Source organism: Plectropomus leopardus, chromosome 18, assembly GCF_026936395.1.
Source record: "Plectropomus leopardus strain MGB_pleo_1.0 chromosome 18, ASM2693639v1, whole genome shotgun sequence".
NCBI classification, from domain to species: domain Eukaryota; kingdom Metazoa; phylum Chordata; class Actinopteri; order Perciformes; family Serranidae; genus Plectropomus; species Plectropomus leopardus.
The window spans coordinates 24,642,020-24,656,129 of NC_142193.1; the positions used below are offsets into that span (position 1 = coordinate 24,642,020).

Here is a 14,110-nt window from a genome sequence, read left to right on the forward strand (position 1 = left end):
GTTTCTTTAAATGTGGTCTGGTGGGTTTGGCAATGGCAATTTTGGGGCTGTTTCTGGTTGAACAAAGGGGATCTTATTCTTTAATAAAAAAGTCGATTTCTTTAAGGATGCTTTCAAAAGGTTGGTTGACACTTTGAATAAATGGGAAAATGAGCCTGTCAATGACAAAAACACTTTTAGAGGACGTACACTGAAGGTGCCAAACTGCCCACATGGATACAGAGCAACCTGTATCGCTGCTTGCTGCAGCCTTTTTGCTCAATATTGGATCTTCTTCAAAAACTGTTTTCCTTAACTTAGACATAAAAACATGGGAAATAAGGTTCAGGTTGGAAAATACCAAAGTTACCCTTTAAGTGTCAGTGATTAGACTAAATAAAATCAGATTTTATGTAGCAAAAACCTGTGAGCAGAATTTTTGCCTTCAGTTTTGGACGGGGGGGGGGGATTCTCATAAATAATTAGGTCCTAATAAATGACATCTAGTATAAAAAACATACATAAACTCTCCACATTTCGCTCTTCTCACATAATGCATTTCTGATGGCACCTGAAAAGCAGTATTACTCCAACTGTCCACTAGATGTCATTACTCATTAGCCCTTGACCTGCTGAGTAAAGTCATGCCTTTGAGTGAACACTGAATCTTTGTTTTTCTGATCAGAGTGGGTTAAGGGTATAAAATGATTAATATAAACTAGTTTGAATTTGCTATGCTATTTGCTATTTGCTTTGTTTCTTTGTGTTAAGATAAAGCAATACAAGGAGTGTGCTGAGCTACAATCATTGGCAAAGTCTGTTTGTCTGATCATCAGCAACCTAATCTGACCTCCACTATCTGATCCTAGACAATCAAACCAGTTAGACAATCATAAACCTGTGCAGTGAGAAGGTTTATATACGGACTCTGATTTTATTGGTTTTAATTGGGAGCGCCTGACATGAACTTTCATTCAAAGTTAAAATGTTTACAATGTGACTACCTATCATAATTTTAACTCTACTATTGTGGAAGCTGGCACATGTGCCTGCAAAGGTTATTTTTTAAAAATATTTGAGACATGATAATTCCCACAACTATGAGATGTGTCTACCTTAAGCACATTTTGTTCACCAACTTGATTGTTAATGGTATACTCTCAAGGAGTCTGTCAATATTTAACATGGAGCCATACGTTGTTGACACCTAATGTACATTGTACCTCCCTTGTCAGGCAGTAAATATCACTTTAATCTTAGCTTTTCTTGCAATATTTGATTACTGTTAACTACTCCTGTGTTTGCTCTCCTTTGACAGATTCCTGGCTAATTGGCCTCATTTGCCTGACTCGCCCTAAAACTTGAATAAAGACATTGTCAAGTTTTTAGCTGTGACAACACAAGCCAGATATGCATTCCCGCTGATAACCTCTGTCACAACCAAGGTGGAAAATGCATGCATTTGAGAGATCGCAACGTGTGGCTCTCCAGAGGGTGTGTGCATATAATGAAAAGGGTAAAGCAATGACAAACTAGACGCTCATATAATCTGAATCTTGTCAGAAGTGCAGAACAAACAAATGAATCGACGCATGCCCTATTTCTGATGGACGTCACACTGTTTAATTTGTCTTTCTACATTTACGTCTGCAGGGCTTTGTGACAAATTCATTATTACAGGTTAATCTCCTGAATAGTCTGGAAGGGTGGAGGTAAAAGGTCAGAGTGTGTGCTCCTTTATCTTATTCCCACGTCATAATCTTACATCGCATCTATTGCATGTATTACATATCTGACGCTCTTATTGAGGATTTGTTTCCTATCTCATCATGTTTTCATCAAACACCACCTACAAAGGTGAGGTGGGTAGAGGAAGAAAGAAAGAGAGAGAGAGAGGGAGAGTGTAAAAGAGAGTACAGAGGCTCCTCCTTATTTGCTGCGTGTGTTTCTTGTGTTTTTTCCGCCTGTTCTTCACTCACACTCTTGCTCAGCTGAGATTCAGAGGTGGAGAGGAAAGATTCTCACTGGGGAAAAGAGAGGGGGGGAAGGGAAAACAGATTTTCTTTCTCTCTCATCAAAAAAAAGACCCAAACAAGACATAAAGGTATTTTTGAGGGAGTGGGGGTGTACTCATCATCATCAGCCCTGCCTTCCTCTGCACGTGCTCATCTCTGCACTACTGTGTTACCAGATGGAGAGGATGCAGGGAGAGGGAGAGGTGGACCACCTGGAGCGACCGAGCCCGCTGACTGACAAGGAGAGGGTGATGATCCAGGACTCCTGGGCAAAAGTCTACCAGAACTGTGATGATGTCGGGGTGGCCATACTAGTCAGGTATTTCTTTTTTCTCAGTTTTATGTTTGAAGATATAATAATGGTTAAGAGGGATATAAATGCTGAGAGTAATTAGGAGGAAGAGGACTGATCAGTGGTTGCATGTCACACAAAACTGCATATGCTTATATTGGGACTTTTCATCAATTTTCTCCTCATTTCTGCAACTTGAATTAGTTCACCACTGATAAGGTCAAATTTGCATTAACCCCCCCCCCCAGTAATATAACTGCACCTGCTGGAGCCACTGATGCTTTTCTTCAACAGAAAACTGCAAATATATCTATCTAAATCAACACAAATCCTCCCTCAGCTGCTAAATTCAAGACTTTACAAGTTGCAGTCTCTCCACAGGAACTCAGTCGTATTTCTGTGCATGATATTCTCACCTCTCCTCCTTTTTCTTAATCCTATTTATGAAATAGTGGAGGCAAAGGATAAACATTATAATCCATCAGTCAGACAGCTTTGGCACCCTCAGGGTTTCCTCCCTCAAGTAATGTTTTGAATGCCTGTATAAAGGGCCTGGGGCCACCTACAGCAGCAGCATCAGACCTTAAAAACATCCCTCTTTTCCCTTCAACCACAGTTTTATTGCAATGTCTATCACTGCAAGTGTTGCAGAACATTCTTCATTAGTCATTTATACATTTCAAGGCAAGCATGTGATCCTAATGGAGGGCTCCTGCCGTTGTTATCACCCCTGTTGTTATCTCTCTGTAATGTTTACTCTGAAATCAGCGAGAAGTAACGGTTCTAAAAACAGCCATCTGCAGGGATTCGGGAAATGTTGGTGTGAAGGCTTTGACGGTCTTTCACGTGTGACGAGATTCGCTGCATGACACAGCGTGGTTTTATAATCCTTTCTGATTGCAGGGCGTGAAAGTTGAGAGGGAGGTTAGCAAAAATGCACTATGCAATGTACCTGTACAGCAAACATCAGTGGGATAATGTTTGTTTTTTTAGATTATATAGTTATATAAGTTATATAACATTTCCTAAAAATAAGCCACCAAAAAAGTAAATAAATAAAAACTAATAATAATAACATTGAAATAAAAAAAATAAGAAAATGACCTTTAAAAATGCTAAAAAAAAGTTTTCATTATATATTTTTTCTGTGGCATAATTTTAAGTATAAAACTATTATAACTGTAAGTAAAGATTTCTGTTCATTTTTCCCCTTTTTTGATCATTTTTCTTGTCACTAATTTCTTGCAGTTTGTGGGACATTTCTTACTAAGTTGCCTCCACCCCAAATTTTAGAAAGAATTCAAACCCATTAGCTCAGGTTTCAAAGGGTCCAATAGCTTGTGAAAAGGCATCTGAACGCAGAAAACAGATGCTGACTCAGGTTTCAAAGGGTTAACAAAACAAATCAATATCCTGCTTCTCATTTTTCTATGATAAATTTGTTAAAACCCAATTTAACTCAATTTCCCCTGATTTTCTACTTCCACATTCCTTCACAAAGACCTCACGACCTTCAAGAATTTGAGGAATGAGGGTTGATCGATAAGCAGGACCGTTTTAAATTCTCCTTTTAGCAGTAAAGAGCAGATTGCTGTCACTCTCCTGAACCTCAATGTCACCTTAAATCCCTCAGACTAAATGTCCTTTAGATTTAAAGATCCAAAGTAGCAAATTATGATGCCGTCTGAAATTAGAAACTTTGTCTGGAATCAGCTCTTCAGTTGAAGAACAGATAAGGAGGGATTAAGAGTCCATATGAAATACTAATGAGGCTATTTATATGCAACCACAGGTCATGCAATTACAAGAAAAAAAGATTAAACACGACGGTTCCTCATACTTTGCTCCTGCTCTTGCAAAAGCCTTTCACCCAGTGGTGACAGATTAAGACACCATCTTCCATCTCCTCTCTTCTCAGACATTTAAACTGACATGTGAAACTAATATCAAGCCATATGCTTTAGAGCTGACAGAGAAATATTTGCTTCCTTTTTGTGCAAGTTGTTGCAGAGACATTGGGAGATGGGACATCAGATTGAGACAGCCAGCAACCAGATGCATTGGCCCTCTTCCCAGACTGTGGGAGGGGGGAGTTTTTAGGCTCCTCTTTGCTAATTCTTTATGATACCTCTGAGGGTCAAACCAGGATATAAATCAAAGGAAATGTCTTTGAACTGAGTATTTGTTCTCAGAAAGCGCAAGATGTGCAAAGAAATAAGACTAGAACTCGATACAAAAATAATATTTATGCCAAATGAAACATACAGTATTAGCTGCCTTTGCAGTAATAATGATTCTCAACTGTACAGTGAAAAGAAAAGCAGCTTCAAGAGTGCTCATGATAGCCTGAGGAGTCATTTTCTTCATCTCGCCCTCTCTAATTAGCATGTTTCACCTTTTGTTAGATCCTGGGCCCATAGAACCAGACAGACGCCTGAGCCCACAGCTTCACTAGTGGGGACCACATATAGTAACAAGGAGGATTGTGTGAATCCAAAGGCTAAAAGATATGCTTTTATATAAATACTGTGCTCATTTACACAAAGTGCAGAGTTGCAAAAGATGTTATTTTTGTAAACCTGCTTTAGTGACTTTAGTTTCTAAACCTTTAGTTACGACCATCAACTATACAGCTGGTTGTATCGGCTGGTCCAGTCTGGTCTCACTCCCAGGGCGTCCAAAAAATGTCCCCCAGGCAGTGATCCACAGCATCTGATGCTCATTATTTGACACCTTTAGAGCAACTGACGTAGTATAAAGAGTGCAAAAATCTGCTTAAATGGACAGTTTACCCCTAATTCAAAAATACCTTTTTTCCCTCCTACCTGTAGTGCTATTTGTCAATCTAGATTGTTTTGGAGTGAGTTGCAGAGTGTTGGAGATACCTGCTGTAGAGATGTCTGTCGTCTCTCCAATATAATGGAACTAAACGGCGCTCGGCTTGTGGTGCTGAAACCACGAAAAAATACATTTTTTTGTTGTGAGCAGTTTCACGTAGGAACAATTTTTTTTTCTCCTGAACTACACTGGCCAATACTACCACCACACAGAACTAGGAGTGCATCTGTTCATGGACGAGAGGCTCATGCTTGTGACACGACAAGATGTAAACATCAACGGCGTCCTCCTCTGCTCTGTTGTAACATTTGCAAGCTCAGTGGTGCTAGGTGAGGTAGCAGTAGATGCATGCCTCCTCCTAAGGCTGGCAGGCGTTGTTTACAACTAGGTATGTGGATTATCTTGTGTAACTGCATTATTATTTATGGAAAGAGACATTGCTGTTTAGTCATTCAAATGTTTTTTTTTCTTGGCACTTTAAGCACCACAAGCCAATTGCTATATAGCTATATAGGCAGACATTTCTACAGCCGATATCTCCAACACTCAGCAACTCACACCAAAACAATCTAGACTGATTAATAGCACTACAGGTAAGAGGAAAAATATGTGTTTTTGATTGTGGGATGATATGTCTGTTTAAGGTGGATGGGAGAGGAGGGGGATTGGTCCAGCAAGCACAGGACACTAACCCAGGGAACTGGTGTTTGTGTCCCATGTAAAACCAAAAGTTGACATGTTATTTTGTCATGTCAGTCTTTAGCCACTTAATAGTCAGTTGATCATGTTCAGAAGCCATGAGTTATTAGTCTCGCCAATGCTGATCTTGTTGCCTAATCCTTACCACTGACACCCTGTGTCAAGACACAATGTACAAGGCTGCCCCTGACATGAGCCAAAAGATAGCTGATGAACTGCTTATGCCAACAGGCAAAAAGGGGCAACATGTGAATGCACATGTGCAAGGGCGTAAGTTTCGTCTTCACTTTTGGGTGGACACACGACTAGGCGTCTTTGGAGGTCCTCCACCAGAAACTTTAGAGCATCAAACACTTAATTTCCTGCATTGTGGTGATGTTTTTGCACCGACTTCTGCCTTTTCTGTATCAGTTTGTCATAAAAGTCCTCTGCTACTTTGATGTTGTCATTGGGGGATACAAATACATATGCTTTGAATATGTTGAAGGGGTTGTATCCCTCCCGAAATCTGTACCTAAGCCTTGTTTTTCCTTTACTTTTTAAATTCTTTTCAAATGTATGTAATACACACAGTACCAAGATATTAGCTTAAAGCAAACATTTAACGGGGAAAATATGCAGCAGTCTCATGTCAGTACTGATATTTACTCACGCTATCTTGGCAGCTCCAAAAAAAATGAACGTGGGTTTTCAGGACTGAGCTGGTGCAGGCTGAAGGGCGATGAGATTAGCAGAGCTTCACAACAGCTGCTCATATCTCTCATTTACTCTGACTCCCCTTCTTTTTGCAGGCTGTTTGTGAACTTCCCCTCATCCAAGCAATACTTCAGCCAGTTCAAGCACATCGAGGAGCCGGAGGAGCTGGAGAGGAGCGCCCAGTTTAGGAAGCATGCTCACAGAGTCATGAACGCCCTCAACACGCTGGTGGAGAGCCTCGAAAACGCAGATAAGGTGGCCTCAGTGCTTAAGCTGGTGGGCAAGGCTCACGCACTGCGACACAAGGTGGAACCTGTGTACTTTAAGGTAAAGCATGTGTGAATGTAAGTGACACAAACAAACACTCAGACATTAGCTTGAAAGGTTAGTAAAAGAAATAATAAATATTATTTAGTTAATGCGACCTGTGACCTCAAAGTGTCTCACTTGCTGCATTTTCTTTTGTCTCACCAGATCCTGAATGGTGTAATACTGGAAGTCCTAGGAGAAGAGTTTTCAGAGGTCGTGACACCAGAGGTGGCTGCAGCGTGGACCAAACTCTTCGCTACGGCTTACTGCGGCATCACAGCCGTCTATGAGGAAGTGGGCTGGACTAAGCACTCAACCTCGACTGGGTGAGGCTTTAAATCTGGATTTATTGGACCACAAACTCTCAGACACTTCTCATTTTGGGGCCTCATAAGACGTTTGAAGGGAAGCAATGTATCTGGGGAAAACAGTTTAGTATAATCTAAGATAATTGTGAGCTATGGGACATACAGTATGATAAGTACAGGTGTGGTGCCCTTTTTATGGCTAACTGGTTTTGTGTGTGTGTGTGTGTGTGTGTGTGTGTGTGTGTGTGTGTGAGTGAGAAAGAGAGAGAGAGAGAGAAAGAAAGTCTTAAAGTTCTTACAATACTCTTGTGAAGGACCAAACTGTTAAAAGGACCTAGCAAAGATGCACATATAAACCTAACAGTGGACAAGAGGTCACATTTGACTCGGATGTGCCTTCTTCCAAATGTGTATATCTGGAAACTGCCATGTAAATACTTTCTAAATATCATGTGATATTTCCTTTTATCAGCCTGTACCCTTGTGTTCACTTATTGGGATATTAAGAGGACATTTTTACATTTTTAACAGTTAATTGTGATGATTGTACTTTTTTTTCATTAAAACTCACCTTTATATCTGTATTTAACCCAATTTTTAAATAAAAAATACAAAGATAACCCAGTGATTTCACTTCCACGATGTTCAATCCTTTTAAACTTACATCTGCTCTGATCTGATTCCCCTGCGTTTCTGTGTAGACATAATTAGACCTTTCCTCTGTCTCGCTTGGCCTACTGGTCCCTTATTCTCTCTTTGAGTCAGCAGTGCTAAGTATAAGCTGCTGGAAGTCACTATTTTTACACACATTTATCCCACTATGCTCTTACATTTTGTTATATACTAAATAAACACTATACTAGTTTGATCCAGATTTACGACACTTTCATTGGTATCTATCAGTTAATACTGAAAAGACACGCTACCCACAATATCGAGGCTGATTTTGCGCCTTGGCTTGGGGGCGAGGTGGGTTGAATTCAGAATAGAAACACACAGCATGCTCTGTTTACCTCCTAGTCCTGCCTTGATCCTAGCTAATCCTTTGAGCTAATCTCCCCAATCATGAGTGGGAGCCAAGAGGAAAGACAGAAATAGTCAGATTGTTACACCACACCTTTTACCATTCGAGCCTTTCAATGGAAGGAGAAGTCTCAGTGCTCTGAACCACCATCGGTCCTGAGGCAGGGGATCTTCGGAGGTGGGACCATGTGTACCACTTTGGCGGTCCTCACCACCATCGCTCTCATCCTGCGGCAGCATTTCTCCAACAAAATCAAACCGTGAGTATTGATCCAGCAGCAGACAGCAGCAGCAGACCACTGTTCAAGACCAGCAAAAGTGGTCAGAAAGTGTATATAGTGACCAAACTGGGTATTTTTTAATGAGCGTTCAGGATATTTCCAGTACATTTTGAAGTAACAAAAGTGGGTGTTCTTTAATCAAAGTTTGGGACATTTCCAGTTGTATTTGTAGCAACAAAAGAAGGTCTTTCTTAACAAGAGGTCGAGACATCTCCAGCCATCTTTGTAGAGACAAGAGTGGGTGTTTTTTTCTTACAAGAGTCTGGGCCATTTCAAGCCATATATGTAGCAACAAAAGCAGGTGTTTTGCAGATGAAGTTTGGGAAATTCCCAGTCATGTTTGTACAAATTAGGTATTTCATAACAAGAGTTTGTGTTGTTTTTTAACCACGGTTGGAACATTTCTATGTTTGTAGCAACAAAAGTGGGTATCTTTAAACAAGAGTTTGAGATCTTTCCAGCCATGTTTGCAGCAACAAAAGGTATTACTTAGGACGAGATTAAGACATCGCCAGCAATCTCTGTAGTGACAAAAGTGGGTGTTTTTCATGAGTTTGTAATATTTCCATTATTGTTTGTAACCACAAAAATGGATGTTTTATAACTAAATCTTATTACATTTGCAGTCATGTTTGTACAAATTGGGTTATTTTTTTTTTCTTGAGATCGGGATATTTCCAATCTTTTGTAGCATCAAAAAGAAATGGTTTTTAACAGAGGTCAGGTCATTTCCAGCTATGTTTGTAGTGACAAAAGCTGGTTTCTTTTCTTCCAGCCATGGCTGTGGCGACCAAATCAAATATTTTTTTAAAAACATTTTGGGACATTTCCAACCATGTCTGAAGCAACAAAAGTGGGTATTTTTGACGACAGTTTGGGATATTTTCAGCCATGTTTATAGCAACAAAAGCAGGTAATTTCAATGAGAGTCTGTGACATGTCCAGCCATGTTGTCACAACCTAAAACTGAAAATTTAAACTTAGAATTTCAACATATCTGCTACATATGAAACATACAAATGTCACATGTCCTTTGTTTGTAGAGATGTACAGTGTCAACATTTATTATGGTGACTGGGTTGACTGACTTTAGTTTTTAGTAGGCACGAAAGAACAGTGGTCATTAGAAAATCTGTCTGTGTTTTCAATTATGAAACAGAGACTACTTTTTGACAAGATTTGGTTTCAGACAGCCGTACATGACAAAAAAGACAAAATCAACAGCTTGAGGCCTGTGAGAAAAGCATTAAATACTTCATAAAATAAATACAAGTAAAATATTTCTATTTCCACAAAATAAGATACAAAAAAACATAAAGTGCAAGTCTGTTTCGTGTCAGGGGAAGTGGAGGGAGATAGGGTGAGACTTATCTGCATCATTGATTTGAAATCACTCCGGTGATTATTTTAGGGTATGCCTTGAGCAACAGTGTGCGGGTTAAGTGGCTCGATACATAACAACAGTGTATTCCAGGTTTTCTTTTTTAATGGAGGGATGAAAAGAGGGGAACGCATCAGAGCTCTTGAGCTCATGGCTGCTAATTGACTCAAAGTGCAATCTTCTCAGCCCTCCCGGCTCTGCTCAGCCACTCACACAGCAACGGCAAACAATGCCAGGAGGCTCCAGCACTGCACAGCACGGCAACAGCTTGCTTACACAATTATGAGCTAATAAACAGAAAATCTCTGTTTCTAATTGGTTCCTTTACCAAACTGTTTGCAGATATTTGTGCTCAAGAAGGCACGAAGGAGCATTTAATACTGAGTATTATGTGTTTCACAGGCAGAAAGAGGCCATTGAGAAAGACGTGGCATATACAAAGAGCAATGGAGCAGCAGAAACCCAAAAATGACAACAGTGAGCATCACGGGGTAAGGACACACAAGCAATAAAGTCAATGAAAACAGACTGAGCAAATGTACTATACAGCCACAGGGGCCTTAAAGGGGTGCTTGCGTGATTTTAGCACTGCACTTCCAAGCAGCAGAGGCCAAGACAGCCTGACTTTAAGTGCCTAGTGTGTCCAAAAACAGTGGCACTGACAACATGCAACTTGATAGCATTATCTGCCTGTTAAACTCACATGTTCTCCAAACTCCAGGATATTAAACAGGATTTTTAATGACACATTTATTTTGTTTGTTTGTTTTTAATGGATCTTATTCAGTAATTTCTTTAACAAATAAAATATGATTTGTGACAGTGTTTAACTTTCACTACATTAACTCCAATGGCTTGCTTGTTTGAATATTTGAATCAGTGTAAAATGGTCATCTGAACACCACATATAAAAGATTATTTTTAAAATAAAGTTTAAATTAATAATCAGCTGCTATAGACTTGTTTTTTTTAATGTAGTGTTTTTAAGGAAGTTCCTCTGAAACTCAACATCTGCTTTTAGACTCAGGACAACAATCTCAACCCAGACAACTGTTTCAGAGCTTGTGACTATTTACAACCAATTTATATAGTTCTTTCCCGAAAACCACTACAGGAATTATCAGGAAATAGTGGGCCTGTTAGATAAAGCATTATTGCTATTTGTCAAAAAGCTCCAGGCCCCAGCTGAGATAACCTCATCCTCAGATAAGAACACTAGTATTGGGTGATTCAGACTACATTCAGTAAGCATTTCTGTGGAGCAAGCTACTTCATGTGTTAGCACTGAACATATGTACTGGACATAAATGGCAAGATGGGAACTGTCAAGTCAACGTTTATACACCCTGACATAACAAAATAGGCTGTACATCAAAGAAAAACAACAATAAACAGACCTATTAAATTCCAATGACATCTCTGAAGATTTTCCTTTTTTTTTTGGTTTTATCTTCTTACCTACGTATTTTTTGAATATACTTATCTATCACATTATGAGCAAAAAAAAAAAAAAGAATTCCACAGTAGTACACATATTTTCATGCTACAGTAGATCACTGTGTAAACCTGTAAAAAAATAGTAATAATAATAAAAATAATATAAAAAATATATAAAAATATAAAAGTTAAATAAATATATATATGCAACATGAAAGTATAGCATAATACAGCAGTTTGAAGTATGCACATATTAACTTCTGTATAGTCATACCTGGATTCAGGTGAAAAAAACATGGATGTCTAGCATGGATTGTAAAGGGGTATCTTCTAGCACATGACAAAGCTCCTCCAGAGCCACAAAAGACATTATACAACCAATGACGAGTGAGTGACTGATTGTTGATATTCATATGTAAAACCAGAGTACCCATTTGAGAAGAAAAACTTTGCACTTCACCATCAACAAACTTATTTTAGACAAGCAGTGTTTGTGTTTTAGGCAGTGTTTTAGCAAGAATGCAGGCTAAAAAAATAGAATTTAAAATTGAATCCTGGTGTAAATTCAAAACAAAATTACTGCCAGAACTCTGAATTACTGCAGGCAACAGAAGAGAGAGAAAAACATCCAGATGGACAAAGACAGTTAACGTGGAAATGTGTGTGTGTGTGTGTGTGTGTGTGTGTGTGTGTGAGTGTGAGTGTGAGTGTGTTAGGGGAGGTTTACAGAGGAGGCTACAAGACAAGGGGAGAAAGTGGAGCAGTGGAGCATGTCACAGAGGCACAGATGCATAAAGAGCTAAGATGCCTGCCCCACATTTAGCTTTTAAGTATTTACGTCTATGCTGCTAATGCTAAATGATTCAGAGGCACAACAACAATCCATCATCTCTTTGGAGGGTTATTATAAATACATTACCTCCACACAACCACATTGCTTAATGCACCAACAAGATCTTACTATAAAGTCATAAACTATCTGAACATTGGACCAAACTGCGGCATGCAGATCACTTTGATGTGCTATCTTTCACTTGCTGTCTGAATCATATTTATGGAGAAAAGTGCATTCAGCTGAGTCATGGTGATTTATTCTTTTGTGATTATTTCCCTAATTTATGACAGGTTGACTTTTTTGCTCTATCCCCTGAAGACGTGACTAGAGTCATCATCTCGAGTCTGGTGAGCATCAGGTGAGCTCTGTCGTTTACTATATTTAGAATAAACCAAAAAACAAATGACAAAAAAAAGTGTATTTACAGCACAAACCCTGATTAATTTTCCTTTTTCTTCTCAGCGGTGGCCTCTGCTATCAAGACTTATTGCCCTGGCTATAGCACAGAGAGATTTCAGGAAATGTTTTTTGTTGCTTTCTGTCATTGATCAGACTATCATTTATCTGCACTTGACAGCTTATGCCAAGACTCCCACGATTTTTCTATGAAAACAGAAACGCCTGTTTTGATCATGGCCTCCCCCTATCTGTCCTGCAGATGCTCTAATCAGTGAAACAGGAAACAGCAAATGAGTAAATTCTGGAGTCAATTCCAGCTTGGAACATGAAGCCTGACAAAAGTCATTAAAACTGAATTTATACTACAGTCACTTCAAAGTTATGATCAGAATATAAAGTGATTAACATGTTATATGTGCCTCTGCATAAAAAACAAGCAGTATTCATTTCTTTGATTTCCTGTTTTGCTTGCTTTAAAATAATGAAATGATTTGTGTTAAATGTGTGTATGACGACACAATGAGCTTTGACTGGATGTTTCTTAAAGAGTAGCTTCTCTTAAGATCTCCTAAGTGACCTAATTTCTTATTTAAAAAAAAGGGGCAGGAGTCATATGACAAAGCACTCTGTAAACCCTCAGAGGTTTTTGTTGTTCTCACAGGAGAAGCCCACTGATTAAATAAAGCAATGGGATGCATTTGATTTGTGTGCAGTTGTGTATTTCTGAATAGACGTTACTATTTTGCAAGTCACAAGTAAGTCTCAAGTCGTTTTACTCAAGTCTCGGGTCAAGCTTGACAAGTCCTAAACACTGAGTTTCGAGCCCTACAAAAGTCATAATGTACTGATCACCAATTGTTATGCCATTTTCAGTAGGAACAAATTAAACCCCTAAACCACTTTTTTTCAGTTGAAAAGCAATATATATGGGTATTAAATGGAGGTGCTGATTGATGCACATTTAACTCTTAACATCTGCGTGCAAGGAATTCAAATTCTACATATTGTGTTTTAAATATGCACAGTAACTGCCCTCTAAAGGTGAAACCTGGCTATTGCAATTGAATTTTGCTATCGGCTGATCTTGGTAGCAGGAGCCTGCTTTCATCACGAACTGAGCCCCCTGTTGCAGCCCCATCACCGCCCTCTCATCAAACCACTACTTTGTGTTTGTGCAGAGAGGTGCTGTGGATCGAGAGGTGGCACGATTGGGAAACTGGACATGCCATTACATTTCTATTGTAACAACAATAGTGAAATATTTTCCTTTCCTTTTTTTTTGTAGTTTTCGCTGATCATTTTGTTTCTTGATGATTCATACTTGGTTGAATAGTTGTTATCATCCTATGCGGTTAGCAATGCCTTTTGCCTCAAAAGAGTACATACATCTTTCAGTTTACATAGTATGTAGACTGACATTACAGTGAACGTCAAAGTATACATAAATTTTGCCCACACTTTTGCTTTACAATCAATTTGCTCTATAAACACTGGAGTTGTATTTTTCAGCTGTTTCTTCTTTGATCAAGTAAAAGGATTAACTTCCTCTTCACGGTCTTCAGTGCACTCTAAATAAGCTCTACATATTGATATAAAGCATGACACAAAAAAGCTCTCC

The 14,110-nt window shown here is 39.0% G+C and overlaps 1 protein-coding gene and 1 long non-coding RNA gene across 2 annotated transcripts; both read left to right on the forward strand.

Moving 5' to 3' along the window:
- Positions 1-1,945: 1,945 nt before the first annotated feature.
- On the forward strand, positions 1,946-7,764 carry LOC121957050 (cytoglobin-1-like). The gene is made up of 4 exons (XM_042505555.2): positions 1,946-2,083; positions 2,171-2,313; positions 6,615-6,846; positions 6,994-7,764. The coding sequence occupies exons 2-4, from the start codon at positions 2,171-2,173 to the stop codon at positions 7,156-7,158; spliced, it is 540 nt and encodes a 179-aa protein (XP_042361489.1). The 5' UTR covers positions 1,946-2,083; the 3' UTR covers positions 7,159-7,764.
- A 486-nt stretch (positions 7,765-8,250) lies between these two features.
- On the forward strand, positions 8,251-13,194 carry LOC148186515 (uncharacterized). The gene is made up of 4 exons (XR_015774889.1): positions 8,251-8,419; positions 10,224-10,312; positions 12,384-12,451; positions 12,556-13,194. It is a non-coding gene; the product is annotated as an uncharacterized LOC148186515 (long non-coding RNA).
- The last annotated feature ends 916 nt before the right edge of the window (positions 13,195-14,110 follow it).

Bases quoted from the DNA above. Each gene is read 5' to 3' on its own strand.
- LOC121957050 (XM_042505555.2), top strand. From the start codon at position 2,171: ATGGAGAGGATGCAGGGAGAGGGAGAGGTGGACCACCTGGAGCGACCG. The intron at 2,314-6,614 runs GTATTTCTTTTT...TTCTTTTTGCAG, and splicing joins GGGGTGGCCATACTAGTCAG to GCTGTTTGTGAACTTCCCCT. The intron at 6,847-6,993 runs GTAAAGCATGTG...TTGTCTCACCAG, and splicing joins TGGAACCTGTGTACTTTAAG to ATCCTGAATGGTGTAATACT.